We start from the raw sequence: 18,468 nt of genomic DNA, 5'->3' as shown, positions 1-18,468 counted from the left end.
CCCGTCGCCTGTGCGCGCGGAGCATTCTGGGAGTGGTAGTCCACTAGGCCGCCCTCTTCCGAGCCGCTGGCGCGGGCTGTCTGAGCCGGAGGAACTCCGTTTCCCAGGGTGCCCGGCGGGAGGGGGGTGCTGCCCACCCAGGTGGGGGGCTGATACGGAGCCGCAGCAGGAAGCGGGGGGCTGCGGGGCCGCCGAGACCCGTCACCCAGGTAGGGGGCGGGGCCTTCACTGCCCCCCGCTCGCCACCGGCCGCGGGGCTCCCGGGTCCGGCTCGAGCTGGGGGGGCCCCGGCGGGCGGGGATGGGTCGATGGGCACGGCCCAAATCCCTGCAGCCGGAGCCGGGTGACCCCGGGGATATGGGCGGGAGGGGGAATCTCTGGGCCCCGGCCCCAGCTCGGCAGCCGGAGCCGGGTGACCCCGGGGATGGGGGCGTGGGCTTGTGGGCCCTGCTGTAGACTCTGGGGGCTCTGTGGGTCGCTGTGACTGCAGGCCTCTGGCTCCCAGGGAGAGGCCAACACCCCCTTGTCATAGGTGTGGAACGGCATCGAGTTCAGCCATCAGTCATCGAGCCTTCAGTCGTCGAGTTCAGCCTCCTGCTCTCACGGGCCACCACATCGTATCATCCCATTCATAAACCTGAAGTAAACTTGGCCTCGGTTGGGCGAAGTGTGTGCGCGCACCCCTGCTAGGCAGACCCCATGGAAGAGTGCTTGTTTGTACAGCAGGTTTCAGAGTAGCAGCCCTGTTAGTCCGTATTCGCAAAAAGAAAAGGAGGACTTGTGGCACCTTAGAGACTAACCAATTTATTTGAGCATAAGCTTTCGTGAGCTACAGCTCACTTCAGCTTATGCTCAGATAAATTGGTGAGTCTCTAAGGTGCCACAAGTCCTCCTTTTCTTGTTTGTACAGCAGCCATCTGGCTTTGTCTGAGTCTGCCACCCTCACTCAGGGTACGGACTAGTCAGTTTCACGGTCTGGTCCTCATGCAGGTGGTGATGTAATGTGTACACTGCAAACCCTGCAAGAGGAGGTCCTGCCGGGGAGTGTTTGAATTCTGACAAGAAACTGTTTTCGTAGGCTTTTAAAACATAGGTCCTGTCTGCTCAGTGTAATCGTTAAGTGTGCCCCAGTATGTCTCATCAGAGTCAGGGGTTGCCCTCTGCATTCTTAGTCAAAATACCCCCTCTCTCTGCACATGTGTGGGTGCTATGCATCTGGCTGTCGCCCTTCTTTTGCAGAGGTAGCTACATTTCAGAGAGCTATCTAGACTAATACGAGTGCTCAGCTCCCATTTAGTCACCAAAATAAGTGGTTAGATTTTCAAAAATGGTCAGCATGAGGGGTGCACATTAGGTGCTGAGCTCTTTGGAAAATCTGGCCATCAGTGTCGTGACAGAAGCTGCTGGGTGCTGAGCGTGTTTGAAAATCTGGGCCTATTTAGATGCCTAAACGAGAGTTGAGCTCTCTTGAAAATCCACCCCCAAATATTGAGTTTGAGCACTTGAAAATCTGGCCTTGAGTTCTTTTTAAGGTCAGTCTCCTAGAGTCTGTGAGTTGCTCTGTGATCCCACAAGGTGAGGTGCTATATAAATATAAAATTGTATATCATCTGGCAGTGAACAGAATTATACAGTTGAATGGAAGGCCCTGGGAAGACTCATTGCTGATGTCTTGATATTTGTTGCAGGAGCAGGATGTATACACTGCTGTCTGGACTTTATAAGTACATGTTCCGGAGGGATGAGTACTGCATTTTGATCCTTGGGCTGGACAATGCGGGGAAAACGGTATGTGCTTTTAGTTACCCGTTAACATGGAGGGCACATGCAGCCCCACTCACTCCTCACCAAAAACACAACTATGTTAGCACGGGCCAGTTTCTTCCCTGGTGTCACTTCAGTTGTTTCAGTGGTGTTATCCCAAGTATGAATTTGACCCCCACGCATCTAATTTTAGTACAATAAGCCTTCAGACACACACCAGCATGGGCTTCGCTAAGCGCATAATCACCTGTGAACTCTTCCATGGCTCTGTGCTATAGTGGAAAACTAAGGTCTGTGTTGTATTCTAAGATTTCATGGCGAATCCTGATCCAATAGGGGGAGAACAGGTCTTGGATAGGATTGTCCTTGCCAATAAAGAGTATATAATACTAGCTAGTTTTATTTCTTCTTCCCTTTCAGACCTTCCTTGAGCAGACTAAAACCCGATTTAACAGGACCTACAGGGGGATGAGCTTATCCAAAATCACTACCACTGTGGGCTTAAACAGTAAGTGAATCTGTTTAGAGGTTCTTTGCTGCCTCATACAAAGTTAGACAACAAGTGATCATTCCAAGAGTTTACACTCTGAAAATAGTTCCTGATCAGAGTGACTCTACCAACACCCCCCCACATGCCCACGCATGCTTTAAAGAGCAAATGGACTTCTCCATCAGATGGAGAAAACATGCTGGATCTGAAGGCGAGTGTGCCCCATTTAGTGATGCTAAGCCAAATTCAGCACTGTAACACCATTGAAGTTAGCCTGATTCTGATCTTACTTACACTGGGGTAACTCCACTGAAATCAATGGGTTTGTATCTGCTGATACAAAGGTCAATTTAACCCACTATCTGCCAATGATAGGTACTGCTATCCTGCTGAGGATTAACACTGCTCTTCCAACCTGCCTTCCCTCCTGTGGGACTATGCATGCCTGCCTGCTTTAGAGAACAGTCAGTCTGCATTGGGTTATTTTTTCTTCTTTCCCTTCTCTAGTTGGTACTATTGATGTGGGCAAAGCCCGGCTAATGTTCTGGGATCTTGGAGGACAGGATGAGCTGCAGTCCCTCTGGGACAAGGTAGGGGAAATAACTTCTCTATTTTAAATGTTTTGTGTCTCAGAGTTGCAGAGAAACAGGGATACTTTATAATTAGCCAGCCCTGCTCCTTAGCACTGACCCTTGTGCTGTTGTTCCACTTCTCTGTTTGAGAGAGTCACAAAAATTAATATTTAACAGTTACACGTATAGTAACTCCTCACTTAATGTTGTAGTTACGTTCCTGAAAAATGTTAAGCGAATCCAATTTCCCCATAAGAATTAATGTAAAAGGGGGGGATTAGGTTCCAGGGAAAATTTTTTTGCCAGATAAGACTATATTTTAATATATACACACACATACACAGTATAAGTTTTAAACAAACAATTTAATACTGTACACAGCAATGATGATTGTGAAGCTTGGTTGAGGTGGTGAAGTCAGAGGGTGGGATATTTCCCAGGGAATGCCTTGCTGCTAAATGATGAACTAACCCTCGGCTGAGCCCTTAAGGGTTAACACGTTGTTAATGTAGTCTCACACTCTACAAGGCAGTACAGAATGGAGGGCGGGGAGAGAGGGCTGACCCCACTCTAAGTACATTGCCTTTTTAAGTAGATCGGCAACTTGAGACAGCAGCTACTGTCAGCAAGCTCCCTCCATCCTGAGCCCTGTCGTGTCCCTCCCCTGCTCTGTGGAAATGGGGTAAAGTAGCAGGGGGGAGGAGGAGACATTAACACCCCTCTCCTCCTCCTCCTCCCCCCCCCCCCCACAGCAAGCAGGAGACTCCCGGGGAGCAGCTCCAAGGCAGAGGGCGGGAGCAGCACATGGCAGTGTCGGGAGGGACAGCTGAACTGCTCAGCGCAGCTGGGCTGCTGCCACACAGGGAACTTAGGGGAGTGGGGAGCTGATGGGGGGGCTGCTGGTCCACCCTACTTCCAAGGCCCCACCACTGGCTCCAATGGGCTGCTCTTTCTGCAAGCAGTGAACAAAGCAGGCAGCTGCCAAACGATGTTACAAGAGAACATGTTCTCTAATTGCTCAGCAATGTAACAACGTGAACCGGGACGACTTTAAGTGAGGAGTTACTGTAGTTTTACAGACACTAACTACTTCTCACAGCACCCATGTCAGGTAAGCGCCACTATTCTCATCCCTAAATAACAAGTAGAGGAAATTGGGGCAGAGCTTAATTAACCCAGAAGTTATGTGCACAAGATCACAGAGGGACGTGGTAGTCTAGCTTGGATAGCTTCTTAAAAGATAGGTTATAAAGTGTAAAATAGGGATATTGATACTGACTTTCATTGTGTAGTGCTTCTCATCCATAATCTCAAAGTGCTTTACAAGAGCTAGGTATTATCGCTCCAACAGGAGTTACGGGTTTGATGCAAAAATTATTGGGGGAGCTTCTCTTGCCTGTACGAGAGGAGGTCAAATAGTCCCTTGTGGCCTTAAAAATCTATGAAAGCCAGTATTAGAACTTAGGAATTTTTGGCTTGACCATGCCTCTTGGTTATTACAGCACTGTGAAAAAGTAATGTCTGTAACTGTTAGCAGCAGCAGTCTCCATCCCTAAGAGCCCTGCGTGCTGGGCACTAACCTCTCCGGCAGAGTCCTGTGTCATGTTATAACCTACGTTGCCAGGAAGAATTATTACATACCCTTCACAATAGCATCTGGCTGCTGTCCAATGTAAAATTGAATAAATGTACCCGCAGGTCATCCAGACAAGCCACCTTTACTGTTGGGCGTACTTGTCTGACAAACGGATCCTCATAGCTACCAGATCAATAGTTAATAGAACACTTGACTAAACACACTTTGTACCATGCGCTAAAAGCCACCCAATCCACGCTGTGGTGCTCTGTTGGGTGAGGCCAGCTCAACCGGTTCAAATCTGTTTCCTGGAACAAATGTAATGAGTTTTGTCATCTCTATGTAACCCTTTGTGAATTTGTGCACATCTGAAAACATCCGCACAGCTGAGTACCACTGTCAGGCTCTGCTTACGAGAGCCTGTGGCTCTGGACTAGCACAGGGCGCTGTAAGTCGAGATTGAGGTGTATTGGCAGAATTCAGCAGGAGACGCACAGCAGGAGGAGCGGGCAGTGCATCTTACCTGTCTGGATAGAGGAACTTCGGCAGATCTGCGTAGATGGAGCTTGCAAAATCAACTGCCGGGACCGTGCCTGGCTCTGGCTATTTGATCTTGGTCCGTCTCTTTCATGAGTTCCAAAAATCATATTAAATCCACATCAATGTTGAAAAGACAAGCAAGCATCCCCAGCTGTTAGAGACTAACGCCTGTGCTGTGATTTCAGTACTATGCTGAATCCCATGGGGTCATCTATGTTATCGACTCCACTGATGAAGAGAGGCTCTCAGACTCTAAAAGAGCTTTTGGTGAGTACGCTGGGCTTTTACCTGTAGTTATGTCCTTATCGTTATATCCTGTGAAGACTTCCTTTTATTTCAGTCAAACCCCTTCCAGCCACTTTGATTGAAATGTACAGTTGATTGTGTTACGCATGTGACCACCTATGGGCATATCATGGCTTGCATACTTTGCAGGTAGATGTTTTGAAATCAATGGGGCTGTTTAGCCATGTTGCGTGTTCTGTCATTCAGACATTGTTACTGACAAAACCTTTAGTTGTAGTCGCCTTTAGTTCTCTTGGATCTTTCCTTGGTCTTGTTTTCCTCGTCTGTCAGCATTTTGTCCCTTATTCCAAATGTAGCAAATTTTTTATAACAGGTGTTAACCTTATCCAATTAATACCTGCATAAAATACTCAGTTGATCAAAGTAAAGGGTGGAAGTTGTGATGTTTTTGTGCCATGACTAATTTGGTTCTAGGTGTGATCAAAGTAAAGAGTGATGCACGTGGTGCCTTTCACTCCTGTCTATCCAGCCAGTGTAATGTTTGTATTTGGAGGAGTCTCTGTGTGTTCTAGAGTTACCTAGACATTGCCTGTTTCTGTGCTTTACAGAGAAAGTGGTCACCAGTGAAGCTCTGGAAGGGGTTCCCATCCTGGTGTTAGCTAACAAGCAGGATGTAGAGGTAAGATCATCTCCCGAGGTTCCACCCCGTAGATTGTGTTCTCAACTGAGCAAATTTCTTGCATATTTTATTTTAGCTTAAAAAAGGTGGGCCGTGTATTCACTCTGCATTTGTTTCCTGCTCTTAGGCTGAGCAATGGCAATGCTTTCTTGCTATTCGACGTAATTGCTGTGAATTTGATTTTCAAGTATTTTCCTCTCTCCCCTCCCCTCCCCGCCTCCCACATTGTAAAATGACTCTATAGCAAATATTTCCATCTTTGCAGTAGCTGTTGTGTACTTTATGTAAACGCCAACACAGTACAGGGCTGGTTTTTTTTAAAATATTGACCTAATACAGCTGATCCAATTTTTGATGAGTAATAACACCCAGTGAAACTCGGTGCTCATGTAATCTCATACCGGTGTGACAAATCATGTGATGAGATGCTCTCGTTGTTCTTTCCTTGAACCAGACCAGCATTACTCAATGAGACAGTCTCTGCTACAGTTCTCCATTGGAAAAAGCTGTGAATGGCAGAAGATGCAGCCTTTTTTCCTGGGTTTATAATTTCAAAACTCTCTTGGATATCTAGAATTACAGAATAGACCTACTGTAGTTTCAGATCAAATTGTGGATACTGTTTGGGTGACAGTTTGCTGTTCTAAGGAAATGTAAGACTTCTCTCTTTCCTTTTTGCATATGGTCTACCTGAAATTCCAAGAGCTGCAGTAACATCTGTCATCCTCTAGAGAGAGCCAGATACATTTTAATAAAAAAGGAGGACTTGTGGCACCTTAGAAACTAACAAATTTGTTTGAGCATAAGCTTTTGTGAGCTACAGCTCTCTTCATCGGATGCATCAAGTGCACTCCACAGATCTCCAAACTTTGCCCAGAGTTCTGAGCTTTTTAACTGAATGAGCTTCATTTCGAAATCTTCGACACCTATCCACTGAAATACAGACAAATCCAAGTCACTTTCATTGAACTTTTCAGGTTTAATTAGAAAAGAAAGCACTGGGCCAAATTGCTGGAAATCTTGAAATCTGTCAGAAAAGTCTGATTCCAGTTCTTGTATGAACATTCTAATCTCAACGTCAAATGCAGTGCGCTGTTCCATGTGGCAAATCAGGACTTAAAAATATCCCAGTACAGTGGCACTGGAACAATTTTTAAGGTGGGGATGGTGAGCTGTGTCCCCTCTTGCCCCTGTCTGCACCCCTCACTGCCCCAGGCTGGGGCCAGCTGCAGAGTGGGCTGAGTGGGGCCGGCGGATGGAACCCCAGGCTGGCAGCGGAGCCCCCAGGACCGGTGGCCAGGATCTGAGCAGTGTCAGTGCCACTGAAAATCAGCTCGCATGCCGCCTTTGGCACACATGCCATAAGTTGCCTACCCCTGATCTAGAAGAATTAGCATGGGCCTGAGTGCCAGGGCCTCCTGAATTCTAGCCCTAGTTTTGCCACTGACGAGCTCTGTGACTTGAGGATGTCACTGAATCTCTTATTTCAGATTCTCTGTCTGTAAAAGAAGCTGCTTTACTGTGGGGAAACTGGAATATAAGCTGTCATGAAACACTGTAATTTACACCAGGGCCCCATAATCCATTTCCATCTTCACTCTCATATTCAGCCACTCACAACCAGTCATATACACTGGTTCCAAGAACTGTTCCAGTTTGCCCTGGCACTTCAGAGTAACAGCATTTGGCATTGTCAAAAGCATAGAATGCAAGTTCAATGCAAGTAGGCTACACCCTGCTCACCGGAGTGTGGGACCCCACCAATGGTACAATACAGCTCCTGTTAATATATCCGATGCATAGTCAGTGCTAAGTCTGAAGATTCAGATCAGAACTTTTTGCATTTAGACTGGTTGAAGACAGACTGGTTTGGTGACAGAGCTATGAAACCTCAGGTTTCTCCCACAAAGATATTTCAAGTGGTTTTGAGTGGGAATCCCTAATGTTTAGACAAGTTTACATTTTTTTGATTGCTTATCCTAGTCAAACCTGCATAAATGTGAGCTTACGCTCTTTTTCCTGTGTGACTGGGGTGATAAAAATGTCAGTGTCATGGGAAAATTGTGGGGCTGAAACTTCATGCAAAAAACATTTTATTTTGGAAAACTGTGACCTGCCCATTTATAACGTATTCTGAGTATGGGCTGTGGTATGTAAATCTAGGGAGATGTGGTCATTGCAAGGGAATCATTTGACATTTCTGAAAATGAAGTCTGAAACCCCAGAGCTTTGGAGAGCCCCTGTTTTTTTTTCTGATAGGCCTTACAGAAAGAGATGGGAGGAGTACTGGTGGATAGCTGTGTGTTCATGGAGTTTGGTGATCTTGCCTCGTAGTTGTTAGGGTGCAGGATTTAGGAAATTTGCCTCTTCCTGCCCCTACTGGCAATTCTAATTTTGGTAATACCTAGTTTATGTAGCACTTTTCAGCAGTAGATCTCAACGTGCTTAATAAAGGAGGCTTGTATTAATATCCTCATTTTATGGATGGGAAACTGAGGCACAGAGGCAGTGACTTGCCAAAGGTCAGCTAGCCTCTTAGTGGTAGAGCCAGGAATAGAACCCAGGTCTGAGTCCCAGGCCAGTGCTGTATCCACTAGGAAACACTGCATCCCTACTATTTTAACCTCTCCATAAAATAAGATTATATTCTAGGAAGCCAAGAATACCATGGCAGATTGGGTATGCTGGTCATGCATTTTCTTTTCTTTAAATGTTTCTCACAGGCAGGGTTGCTGCCCATCCTGGAATTAGCAGAACAGTCCCAATCTTATTCGTATCCTGCTAGTCAGTTGCTCGTGAGGCATTTAAAGAGCCCATATTTATTTCAAGCATATTCCTGACACTGTGGCTCTGCGACATCGCTGTCTTTTTCCAGTCGAGGACATGAAAATAGACAGGGTCCCTACAGGTGCAGCACTTCCCCTGGAGCCCTCTCTAGATCCTTCATAAAAGGATTTAAGCCTGCTCCTAAGATTTAAAAGCAAGATCATTCTGGGAAGTGACTGTGTCTTGGAAACAGCCATTCTTCATAAAAGGGATTTTATGGAATTTACTGTTTATGGAGAGCTGAGGTGCAGATTTATTCCTCAAGTGAAAACAGTTTCCGCAGTTGTGTGACTTTGCTTTGAAATAACTAATGAATCTGACCTTTCCAGGGCAGTCTTTGTGTGGGTTGTAATGACATGCTATCCTGTGTGCTTACTGATCTGATTTCCATCACTTTGTTCTTAGTTTAGATGGTTTTACATCAGAAACAAAATGACGTTCTAAAACATCACTGTGCAAGCATGGGGGGAAAATAATCTTAAACTATGCTGACGTTCTCTCCCAAGCACAAAACATTCAAATGTGTCTGGCCGAAAGGAATGGTTTTCAGGATGCCAATTCATGCCTTCCTTTTGGAGGCTGCAATAAAGCAACTACTCTGTCAAAAGTGGTGTATCCTTGTATCAACAACCTACTGCTGACCCCGCTGCTGTTTTTCCTCTTGAGACAAAGCGTGATTAAATCCTCAAAGCAGATTCTTCATCCTAGTGCACTGGCTGCTTAATGTAGTCAGCATAAACCCTGCCTTGGTTTTCCTCTGACCTGCGTTTCCATTGAGGGTCAATGATTGCCTGGTTCTATAAGTCACAATAAGTAACCATCATTGCAGGGCCAACAAGAAAGAGAAGTGACCGAAATAGTGTGTAAAAGTTGTTCCTAGCCTCCTGGATGACTACAGCATTCAAAACTACTATTGAGGTGGAGCCTCTCCAAGTTTGTTCGTGCCATGAGTGGTGAAAATATCTCCCCCCAAGTCCTTCGTAGAGATCTGGACACAGTGAAGTAGACTGATGCTCTGGGCCTCTACATCACAGCACAGAAGGGCTTCCAATGGCCAAACATGTGAAGTTAATAGATCATGGAGAATGGCCACCCGTAGGGGGCTGGTGTGCGTGTCCCTTGGAACTACAGTGCTTTTGAAAAGCCTCCAGGCTGGCTATTTTGCACTGGACAGAGGGAGCAGCAGTGAAGATAGTCTTTATTTCTCATCCTGCTTTCTTTTGTTCTGGCCAATCCTCCAAAGCCTGTGAGTGGGAGCCTGGGATATCTTCTGAAAGCCAAATCAGTTTCCAGCTTATAGTGAATCTAAGGCCACATCTACACTACCCGCCGGATCGGCGGGTAGTGATCGATATATCCGGGATCGATTTATCGCATCTAGTGTAGACATGATAAATCGATCCCCGATCGCTCTGCCGTCTACTCCGGAACTCCACCAGGGCGAGAGGCAGAAGCGGAGTCGACGGGGGAGCGGCGGCCGTTGATCCCGCGCCGCGAGGACGCAAAGTAAGTGATTCTAAGTCAATCTAAGATACGTCGACTTCAGCTACGCTATTCTTGTAGCTGAAGTTGCGTATCTTAGATCGATTCCCCCCCCGTAGTGTAGACCAGGCCTAATATCAAACTAACCTGGTGTTGTAGCGGTGTCCACTGTACCACCATGGTAAGGGTCAAGACTGTAAAGGGGTTGGATGAGAGAAGTCACCACACTACTATTGTAGCATTGCCTCTCTGTTGAGCGGTAGCAGATGGAAGCCAACAAGCAAGGCCTCAAGAAGTGGAGGAGAAACCAGTGATGCAGAGTCTGGCTATATTCCAAGTGTAATCTGTTGACTGTAGTGACACACATACCAGTCCTGGATGACAGATGCCAGCAGTCCCTTCTTTCAGCAGTCTCAGCCCAGCACCAAAGCCTGATTCCCAGGGAGCAACTCTGCCTTTAGAATTGACTCGAACCAGAGCCCACAGCAGAGAGCAAATGCTCCTGCTTTGCACACCACTCCCTCTGTCCCAGAACCTTAGGCAGCCACAATCTAACACGAGTATTTCTTCCAAGACAAAAGTTGCTTGCCCACAGAGAAAAAGAACTTGGCAGGCTGGGTGTAACAGCAGCAGTAGGTGATGTCTGCTGTAACAATAGTGTGCCTTACCAGCCTGTTTGGATCAGGACAAGTGAATTCCTTGAAGTCGGTACACCTTGGGCCTCGCTCGCTGGTGCGGTACAGTTAGAACGCTTGGGGTTGTGATGATGCGTGGGCTGTTGATGTACCCACGCTAGAGGGAGGGGGGAGATTAAAGGGGGAATATGCAGTTGAGAGGTAAAAGCCCCCTATTACTTAAGGCCTAGATCCTGTAATTCAGGAGAGTTTCTACAGATGGGGGTAGCAGGGGTGCATATGTGCATGTGCCCCCTCTGCTCCATCCCAAAATACCAGTCCAGGCAGTAGAACTGTTCTCTTCCCTGAGCTCCAGATCGTAACACAGAGCATCCTACAGGGCCCTCTCGCCTCTTCGCTTACATCTTGCTGCTCCTTGGAATTTTTCAGAGATTCTGAAAAGTCACATCGGACGTTATAGCCAAATGAGTCAGTGCTCTGTGCTACCCACAAGCCTTCCGTGGAGAATCTGATGTAGCTTATCAAAACATGATAAGCTGAATGGTGTCCCTTCAACGTCAGTTACCTCAGAGGTTTTAACGTCCAGCAGCTTAGCACTGCAAAGTCGCACTTTCCAAATAAAAAAAAGGTCATGTTACAGTAAATACTACGCATTTCCTAGCGGGCATTTCCCGGTAGGCAGCGCTCTTCATCTTCACTAGTACTGATCTTGGCCTTAATTTCTATTTGTCAGGAGGTGATTAGCTCTGCCCTTCTCTTTGCTCAGTGAACATTGTGCTGAGAGAATGCCTACAAAATCTGTAGGGGCGCAATCATTTCAGTGTGGTGGTGTCTCACTCACCTTCCAGACCCTCTGTTGTGAGTTCTGCCTCTCCAAGGGCCCGTCTGACTCACAACGCAGTTAGGGTTCGAGTGAGCCACGCAACAGGTGACTGGACATATCGTATTTACACGTTGCAGCCGATTAAAGAAGTGGAGAGTTGATTGTTATGGCTCCACGGCTGGCGAACTGTAGCATATGGTCTAAGCCAGGGGTCTCAAACTCAATTTACCTTAGGGCCAGTGCCAGTCCTCAAATCCTCCCAGCGGGCCAATGATTTCACTCATGTTGCCCAGAACTCGCCCCCCAAAACTCCAGCCCCCGCCAGCCTAAGGCTCTGGGAGGGAGTTTGGGTGGGGGAGGAGGTCTGGGGTAGAGGATTGGGGTGCAGGCTCTGGGAGGGAGTTTAGGTGCTGGGTGCAGGCTCTGGGCTGGGGCAGTGGGTTGGCGGTGGGAGGGGTTGGGGATGCAGGCTCTGGGAGGGGGTGGGGGTGCAGCGCTTACCTGGGGTTCTTGGGTGGGCTGGGGGGCTTCCGCACGTGGCTGCCCCCAGGCACTGCCCCCGCAGCTTCCCATTGGTTGCAGGGACGCTCGGGGCGGGGGCAGCGCGCGGAGGCACAGCCCGGGGCTGCAGGGAGGGTCCGGCAGACGTGGAGCAAGCAGGCAGAAGCTGCTCAGCTCCACTGCGCAGCTGGTGCCCTGGGCGGGATGCATGGTGGGCTGGGGGGGGAGCACCTGGGGGCGGCAGGCAGGGCCAAGGGAGAGACCCAGCCCCAAAATTGCTGGAGCCCTAAGGGCCACATTGGGGAGGTTCTTGGGCTGCAGATGGCCCGTGGGCTGGGAGTTTGAGACCCCTGGTCTAAGTAGTACAGTGGATTTGTACACTCACCTTTCGCTGCTGGAGAGCAGGAGTTCAAAGCCCAACTTGGGGCACAAGAGAAAATGGTTTCCTGTTAGTCCTGGTTGGCTCACAAGAAATTGCACAATTAGCCGTCACTGTTCAAGTGCAAGACAGGGCTAGAATAACAAGGGGAGGTGCACAAGGTCACAGTCGGGGGCATTGGCTGAGCTGGGCAGGGAAACACATGCTAACCCTGGCTCCAACTGCCAATAGCCTCTCGCTTTCAGGAGCACTGAAGAATAATGGTACTCCCTTCCAGCACTCCTCCTCAGAGGACTCCCCTATGTTAACCATGCAACGCCTCAGTGCGCTGCAATAGGTGTCAAGGATCATTATCCCCATCTTGCAGACAAGGAAGATAAATTTAAGGTCTAGCCTTGTTGAAGATGGATTTTCATCTGGCGGGCACAATCTGCACAAATTATACCAGTAGTGTTTTTTCCTTGTCTGCATTAATTGTGAGTGCAAAATCCTGCTCCTTGGGCAGATAAAGTCCTGATTTGTTCCTTGAACAAGATACTTAACTGGCTCAAAAGTAGGTGTGAGCCTGTAACCAGCTGCAGGTTCAAACTATGCCTGCAAAGAGGGAGGCTGGGCTAATGCCTAGTTAAAAATAAAGCACTGAAATGACCTGTCCAGGGCTACTAAGAGAGCATCAGTGTTGGAACAGGAATTAGAGCGTATGAGATCCCGGCTCCTAGACTTTACTTAGGCCACCACATGTCGTCATCACATCTCCTCTTTTCCACCCTTCTGCTCTAATTTAGAAATGTGGAAACTCTGAACCAAATCATTTCCTGTGGCTAACATTCATGTGTACATTAATCACGTTTTAATTAAACTTCTCAAGTCTGTTCAGGTCTTTTAGAGGCTTTTTAATTAATCACTGCTGGTTTCTGGAGCCTCAGCTCCAACTGTCTTTTGCACAAGCATGTAAGAAAATGTCAATGTGGCAGTTAGCAAGCAGGACACAGATAATTATGAGATCATGGCTTTCCAGTGACAGACAGTCTGTGTCACTGAGGGAAGCCAGAGTGAAAATTTCAACAGCTACGCTTTCATTTGACCCTAACGCTTTCTAAAGTTTCTGTAATCTGTGTCTGATTAGCAGTGACGGGAACGAGAGGTGAGAACTACAGGATTCCAGTGGTGCCAGGAGGAGGGGAGAACCAAAGTTCTCTTGCCATTCTGACCCGAGAGGTCAAAAGCTTGATTCATTAGTCTGAGAAGGGTAAAGCTTCCTCATGGCAATGTTGTGTCGGGGAAGGTTAGGAGCAGGGTAGGTCACGTTGGCCGTCTCTTCTTTTTATTCACTTACATGTTCTAAAATCCACTCCTCCTAGCAGTCTGGGCACGTGGACAATGTACCTGCACCCAAGAACTGGTCAGCCTATGTCAACCGAGAACAAACTGACCCAATGGCATAGAAAGTTTGCAGGCAAAGCGAGTTTGAGTCACGGGCCCACTAACAAGAATACACTACTCCCTGCCAGAAGAAAAGTCTAGGGAGGCCACATCAGCTAATGGAAATGTTGCAGAGACGTGAGCTGAGATGACATTTGAGCCGTTTTCTTTGAGTTCTGCTAGTGCACTCAGTGCTAAGGAAACACCATCTCTTTCTCAGGGTCTGCTACAGAAACAGACAAAGTGGTTCCTTTCTGTCTAGGATTCTGGCCAGAGCTGGGGTTGGTGCAGGCCCCCTGTTGAGGTGGTTTTGGAAAGGCTTTGTGAAGTCCAGGTGTTGTAGGGAGTGATTTGGAGGAGGAGGGCTTGTTTGGTGGATGGGAAGAGGGAGTCTTTCCATGCACATGGGATGGAAAAGGATACAGAGGGTGCTCTGCTCTGTACTTCACTCCACAGGGGATATCGGTCTGTGTCACTAACCCATTGCACAATTTGGCATGACAGTTTCTGCCTCGGAGAGGCCTGTGCCTTGGAGAGCCAGGTTTACGTACCTAAATATAGATGTGTCTGAAGCTAGTGAGGTCATTTCTATACTTTCAAAAACACTAAAGCTCACTCCAAAGGCTAGATCATTCAGTTTCAGATGGAAAGAAAGAAGGGTGAGGCTGTGATGTTCTGGTTAGCAATGGTCAGAGAGCAGAGTTCAAGTGGAGCACCCTGGACAACAGCTGAAAACCTCTCTGCTTTCAGTAGGAGGTGGAATACTGGAAACTGCTCTGGGCACAGTAGGATCCATTTCAGGAAGGTGGGCCAATGATCTCTATTGTAGCATATGAGGCTTATATTTTATGGCTTCCCTTACAGACCTGTCTGTCAATCCCTGACATCAAGACAGCCTTTAGTGACTGCATTAACAAAATTGGGAGGAGAGACTGCCTGACGCAGGCCTGCTCAGCTCTCACTGGGTAAGTGTGGGTCTGGACAGTGTCCTGGGGAAATACTGCCGCAACCGAGTGTACGTTGCTAGAATGAGCTAACCACATGCAGGGCGCTCAGAGAAACGGGGCAGGGGAAAGGAGGACAGCATTGTGGGCCTAGGGATTTCTGTGTGCACTGCTCGTCTGCACTAAGAGCAGGTACCCTCCCTGGTTCACGAACTTGCTTAGTGCTATAGGACCTTGAGACTTTGGATTGTGCAACAGTTGGTGACGGCTTTATTGCCTAATGACGCAGCACCATGATCCCAGTTGCATGAGTTAATTTTTCCGCAAGGCATTTTCCACAGAAAACCAAATGGGAATATGACTGCGTTTGTGACTCTTGGCAGTGGGAGGGGCGGGTGGGTGGGTGTCTGTTCTCAGAAAAAGAGAAGTAACTACCCTCTTGCCATCCTTCTGGTTTCTCAGGCAGGAGATGTACTTACATTTCAAAGTAGATAGGCCTGAGAACAATACTGCAGCATGCATGCACAGGTGACTGAGGTGCTGCTTGCGGTTAGAACAAGGGGGTCGAAGTCAGGTGATCACCCAGTGTAACCTTGGGGGGAAAAAAATCACTTAACTTCTCCAAATGTCGCCCTCTGTACCGTGGGGCTAACAATCACTACCTACTTTGTATAAAGCTCTTAGGATGAAAAGTATTACTCTGTATAAATGCAAAGTCGTATTATGAGTGGTTAGAAAAGGCTACAATGCAGGCTCTGAATCCAGTTCAGGTCGAGCATACCCTGCCAGCTTTGGTTAGTTGGCAGCAATGCCTTGCAAGCCTACGGCAGTAATACCAGAGAGAGCAGGAGAAAAGAACCTTCTCAAATAGGAGAGCTACTGATGTAACCCTTGTACAGAAGTAATTTCCACCAAGGAGATGAACAAAAGCTCGGTATCTAGGTGATGCCTGGAGCAGGAATGGGTGCCAACAGCCATGTGAAATGCAGCCTTTCCAGTTCCCAGAGTTGTGCGCAAACACTCTGATCTCTGCGGAATTTTCTTCCCAAGTGTTGTTCTGAGTTTGGGGTTTGACCTAATGGAAAATTAATTGAGAAACTCAAACGGTGTTGAAGCCTGGCAGAGGTGTTAGTACCCAATCACAAAGGGGGGCCCTGCAAACTGGACTCAGGTGAGTCTGGGAGGTTTACAAACCTGGGCATAGAGCTGACCAGACATTGAGTAAAGTCCCTACCCTGCCGAACGTTGAGTGATTTGATTTGATGCTTTGCATGAGCCTTTCACGCAGCCACTAACTACCAGCAAATTGGATCTAAAACATGGTGTACGAGCTGGGACCCACATCAAAAGGCATAAACAGGGAACCGAAGAGAGGAATATTTTTAAAATTTGATGCATACAACTGAATCCTGTTCCTCAGATGCGTGAGGAGCCAGTGTAATAATCCAAATGAAGGATTGCAGGGAATAGAGAGAACTAAACATGCCGGGGTGGGTGGTAGGCATGGCATGGCATGGTGGGGGCCATGACTGCTTTTTGTGTTGTGTTTCCTCAGCAATGGGGTGAACGAGGGAATTGAGTGGATGGTGAAATGCGTGGTGAGGAACATTCACCGGCCCCCCAGGCAGAAGGACATCACGTAAAAAGGTGCTGGGTAACTGAGGCCTGGACAGCTTCTTCCCATACAGACTGCTCTCTCTACAGAAGAAGGTCCACAGGACTCCTATTACACCTGATTCTTTCGTTGTTTGTTTGTTTGTTTTTGGAGGCAAACATTCTTTTTCTCTATCTAAAAAGAACTGTAAGAGCAAAGGATTTGGACTAGAAAATATTTCTAGTGTTGTGTATTAATCCCTTGGCCTGAGAGCACCCAGCCTTCCCAGATACTGAGTGGTAACTCATGCTGCGGCCAGGCTGTGCAACTGCAGAGGATTTAGAGATTTGAACTTCATCGCTTTAGGCTGTGGGATGTATGATTCTTGGGTTCTTAATCTAATAGATGCTAGAGGCCAGTTCATTGGATTCTCATGTTCCAGTCACTGATGGAAGCTACTTCCAAACCTTAATTGTATCAAAGGTGGTAGCTCTGTGTGTGTGAAGGACAGAGGGGAAAGGTCTGCACTCCACCACCCCAGTGATCGTTGGAGGTGGTATTACTGGCCTTATTTATGCAGTTGTTAATGCAATGGGTAGGGTCAATGTTGATTATAGTTTTATTTCCACTGTGGCAAAGTGAGCTGTGACTTTACAGTACCGCAGAGATGGAAGCCAGCACCCCAGCAGCTGCATGATGGCATATAAGCTCACAATGGGCTATTTTAACTGGAAAATGACCTTCAGAAGTGTCGCCTCGTGTTGATTGTCAATAGCACTATTGTGCTATCTGTCTAATTGAGAGAATACCTGGTGTCTGTACTGTAATTAGGAGGGATTGAGGCCCTCTGTATGTGTGTTCCAGGATGAAAGCTGTGCCTGTAAGCTGGGTGGGATAAGTATACAATAAAGCTTCATGCTGCTCTGCCTGTCTCCCTTGCTGATGTAGTTGTTTAATAGGCCTCCACACTAAAGAATTAGTGGCACTTGCCCTTTGCAGCAGGCTTCTGGTCACCGGAAATGAAATAGAATGCAAAAATGCCACTCTCCCAGCCAAACCCCAGGCCTGGTGGGTGCCTGCTAAAGTGATCATAAACTATTAATGAGTCAGTACCTTCACAAGTGCTCTGTTAATTCCTCTTCTGAAACAAGACACTTGAGTGAAGTTTAAGAGGTGTTGGCAGGGGTGACTGGGTGCTGTGGCTATGCTAATATCTGGACATGAATGAGTGATAATTTCACAAGAAGGTAAAGTGGCATTTGTTTAAACCTTTGATGCATTGCATTAACGTGCCAAGTTCCTGTGAGGTTTTTCTGTGTAGTTTAAACTGAAAGATGTGAGATAAAGGCTACAACTAATCCACTCACCTCCAGGACAAGGGGCTGAACCAGCTCTGAGCACCCTGTAAGAACCTGAGGACACAGTGACGTCAGTGGAAGCCGTACGTGCACACTGGAGAGTAGGCGCAGACCCATGCCAGCAGTGATGGGAAAGGGAGTTCAGAAAGATAGTCATCCCATAAAGTAGGATTTTGGCAAATAGTCCTTTTGGAGAGGGAGTGGCTAGGGGTTGTTTTTTCAAACAGGCTGAACCCTATCTAATCCAATGAACCAGATCTGACAGATGTGAGTCCTGTCCCTTAATGTACTACTGGAACCATGGGAATGAGGGTGGTATAAGGGGGGAGGGATAGCTCAGTGGTTTGAGCATTGGCCTGCTAAACCTAGGGTTGTGAGTTCAGTCCTTGAGGGGGCCACTTAGGGATCCAAGACAAAAATTGGGGATTGGTCCTGCTTTGAGCAGGGGGTTGGACTAGATGACCTCCTGAGGTCCCTTCCAACCCTGTGATTCTGTGTGAACCTCTAAAGAATAGCTGGGTTGGCTGCTGCAACAGCCTAATGCTATATTGGAAGCATAGATCTGAATCACAGAGAAATGACTGCCTTTGAATTAGTCTTTTCTGACAACATCCCAAACCCTGCGGTGAGGGTGTTT

The 18,468-nt window shown here is 47.5% G+C and overlaps 1 protein-coding gene across 1 annotated transcript; it reads left to right on the top strand.

The window, feature by feature from the left end:
* The first annotated feature begins 67 nt into the window (after positions 1-67).
* ARFRP1 (ARF related protein 1) lies at positions 68-17,372 on the top strand. Its single transcript, XM_074969278.1, has 8 exons — positions 68-209; positions 1,689-1,788; positions 2,185-2,272; positions 2,762-2,844; positions 5,128-5,209; positions 5,797-5,867; positions 14,800-14,900; positions 16,435-17,372. Exons 2-8 carry the CDS (start codon positions 1,696-1,698, stop codon positions 16,520-16,522), a joined length of 606 nt encoding a protein of 201 aa, XP_074825379.1. The 5' UTR covers positions 68-209; positions 1,689-1,695; the 3' UTR covers positions 16,523-17,372.
* The last annotated feature ends 1,096 nt before the right edge of the window (positions 17,373-18,468 follow it).

Source organism: Natator depressus, chromosome 13 (genome assembly GCF_965152275.1).
Source record: "Natator depressus isolate rNatDep1 chromosome 13, rNatDep2.hap1, whole genome shotgun sequence".
Taxonomy (NCBI): domain Eukaryota; kingdom Metazoa; phylum Chordata; order Testudines; family Cheloniidae; genus Natator; species Natator depressus.
This window is presented reverse-complemented; position numbering and strand designations above follow the sequence as displayed.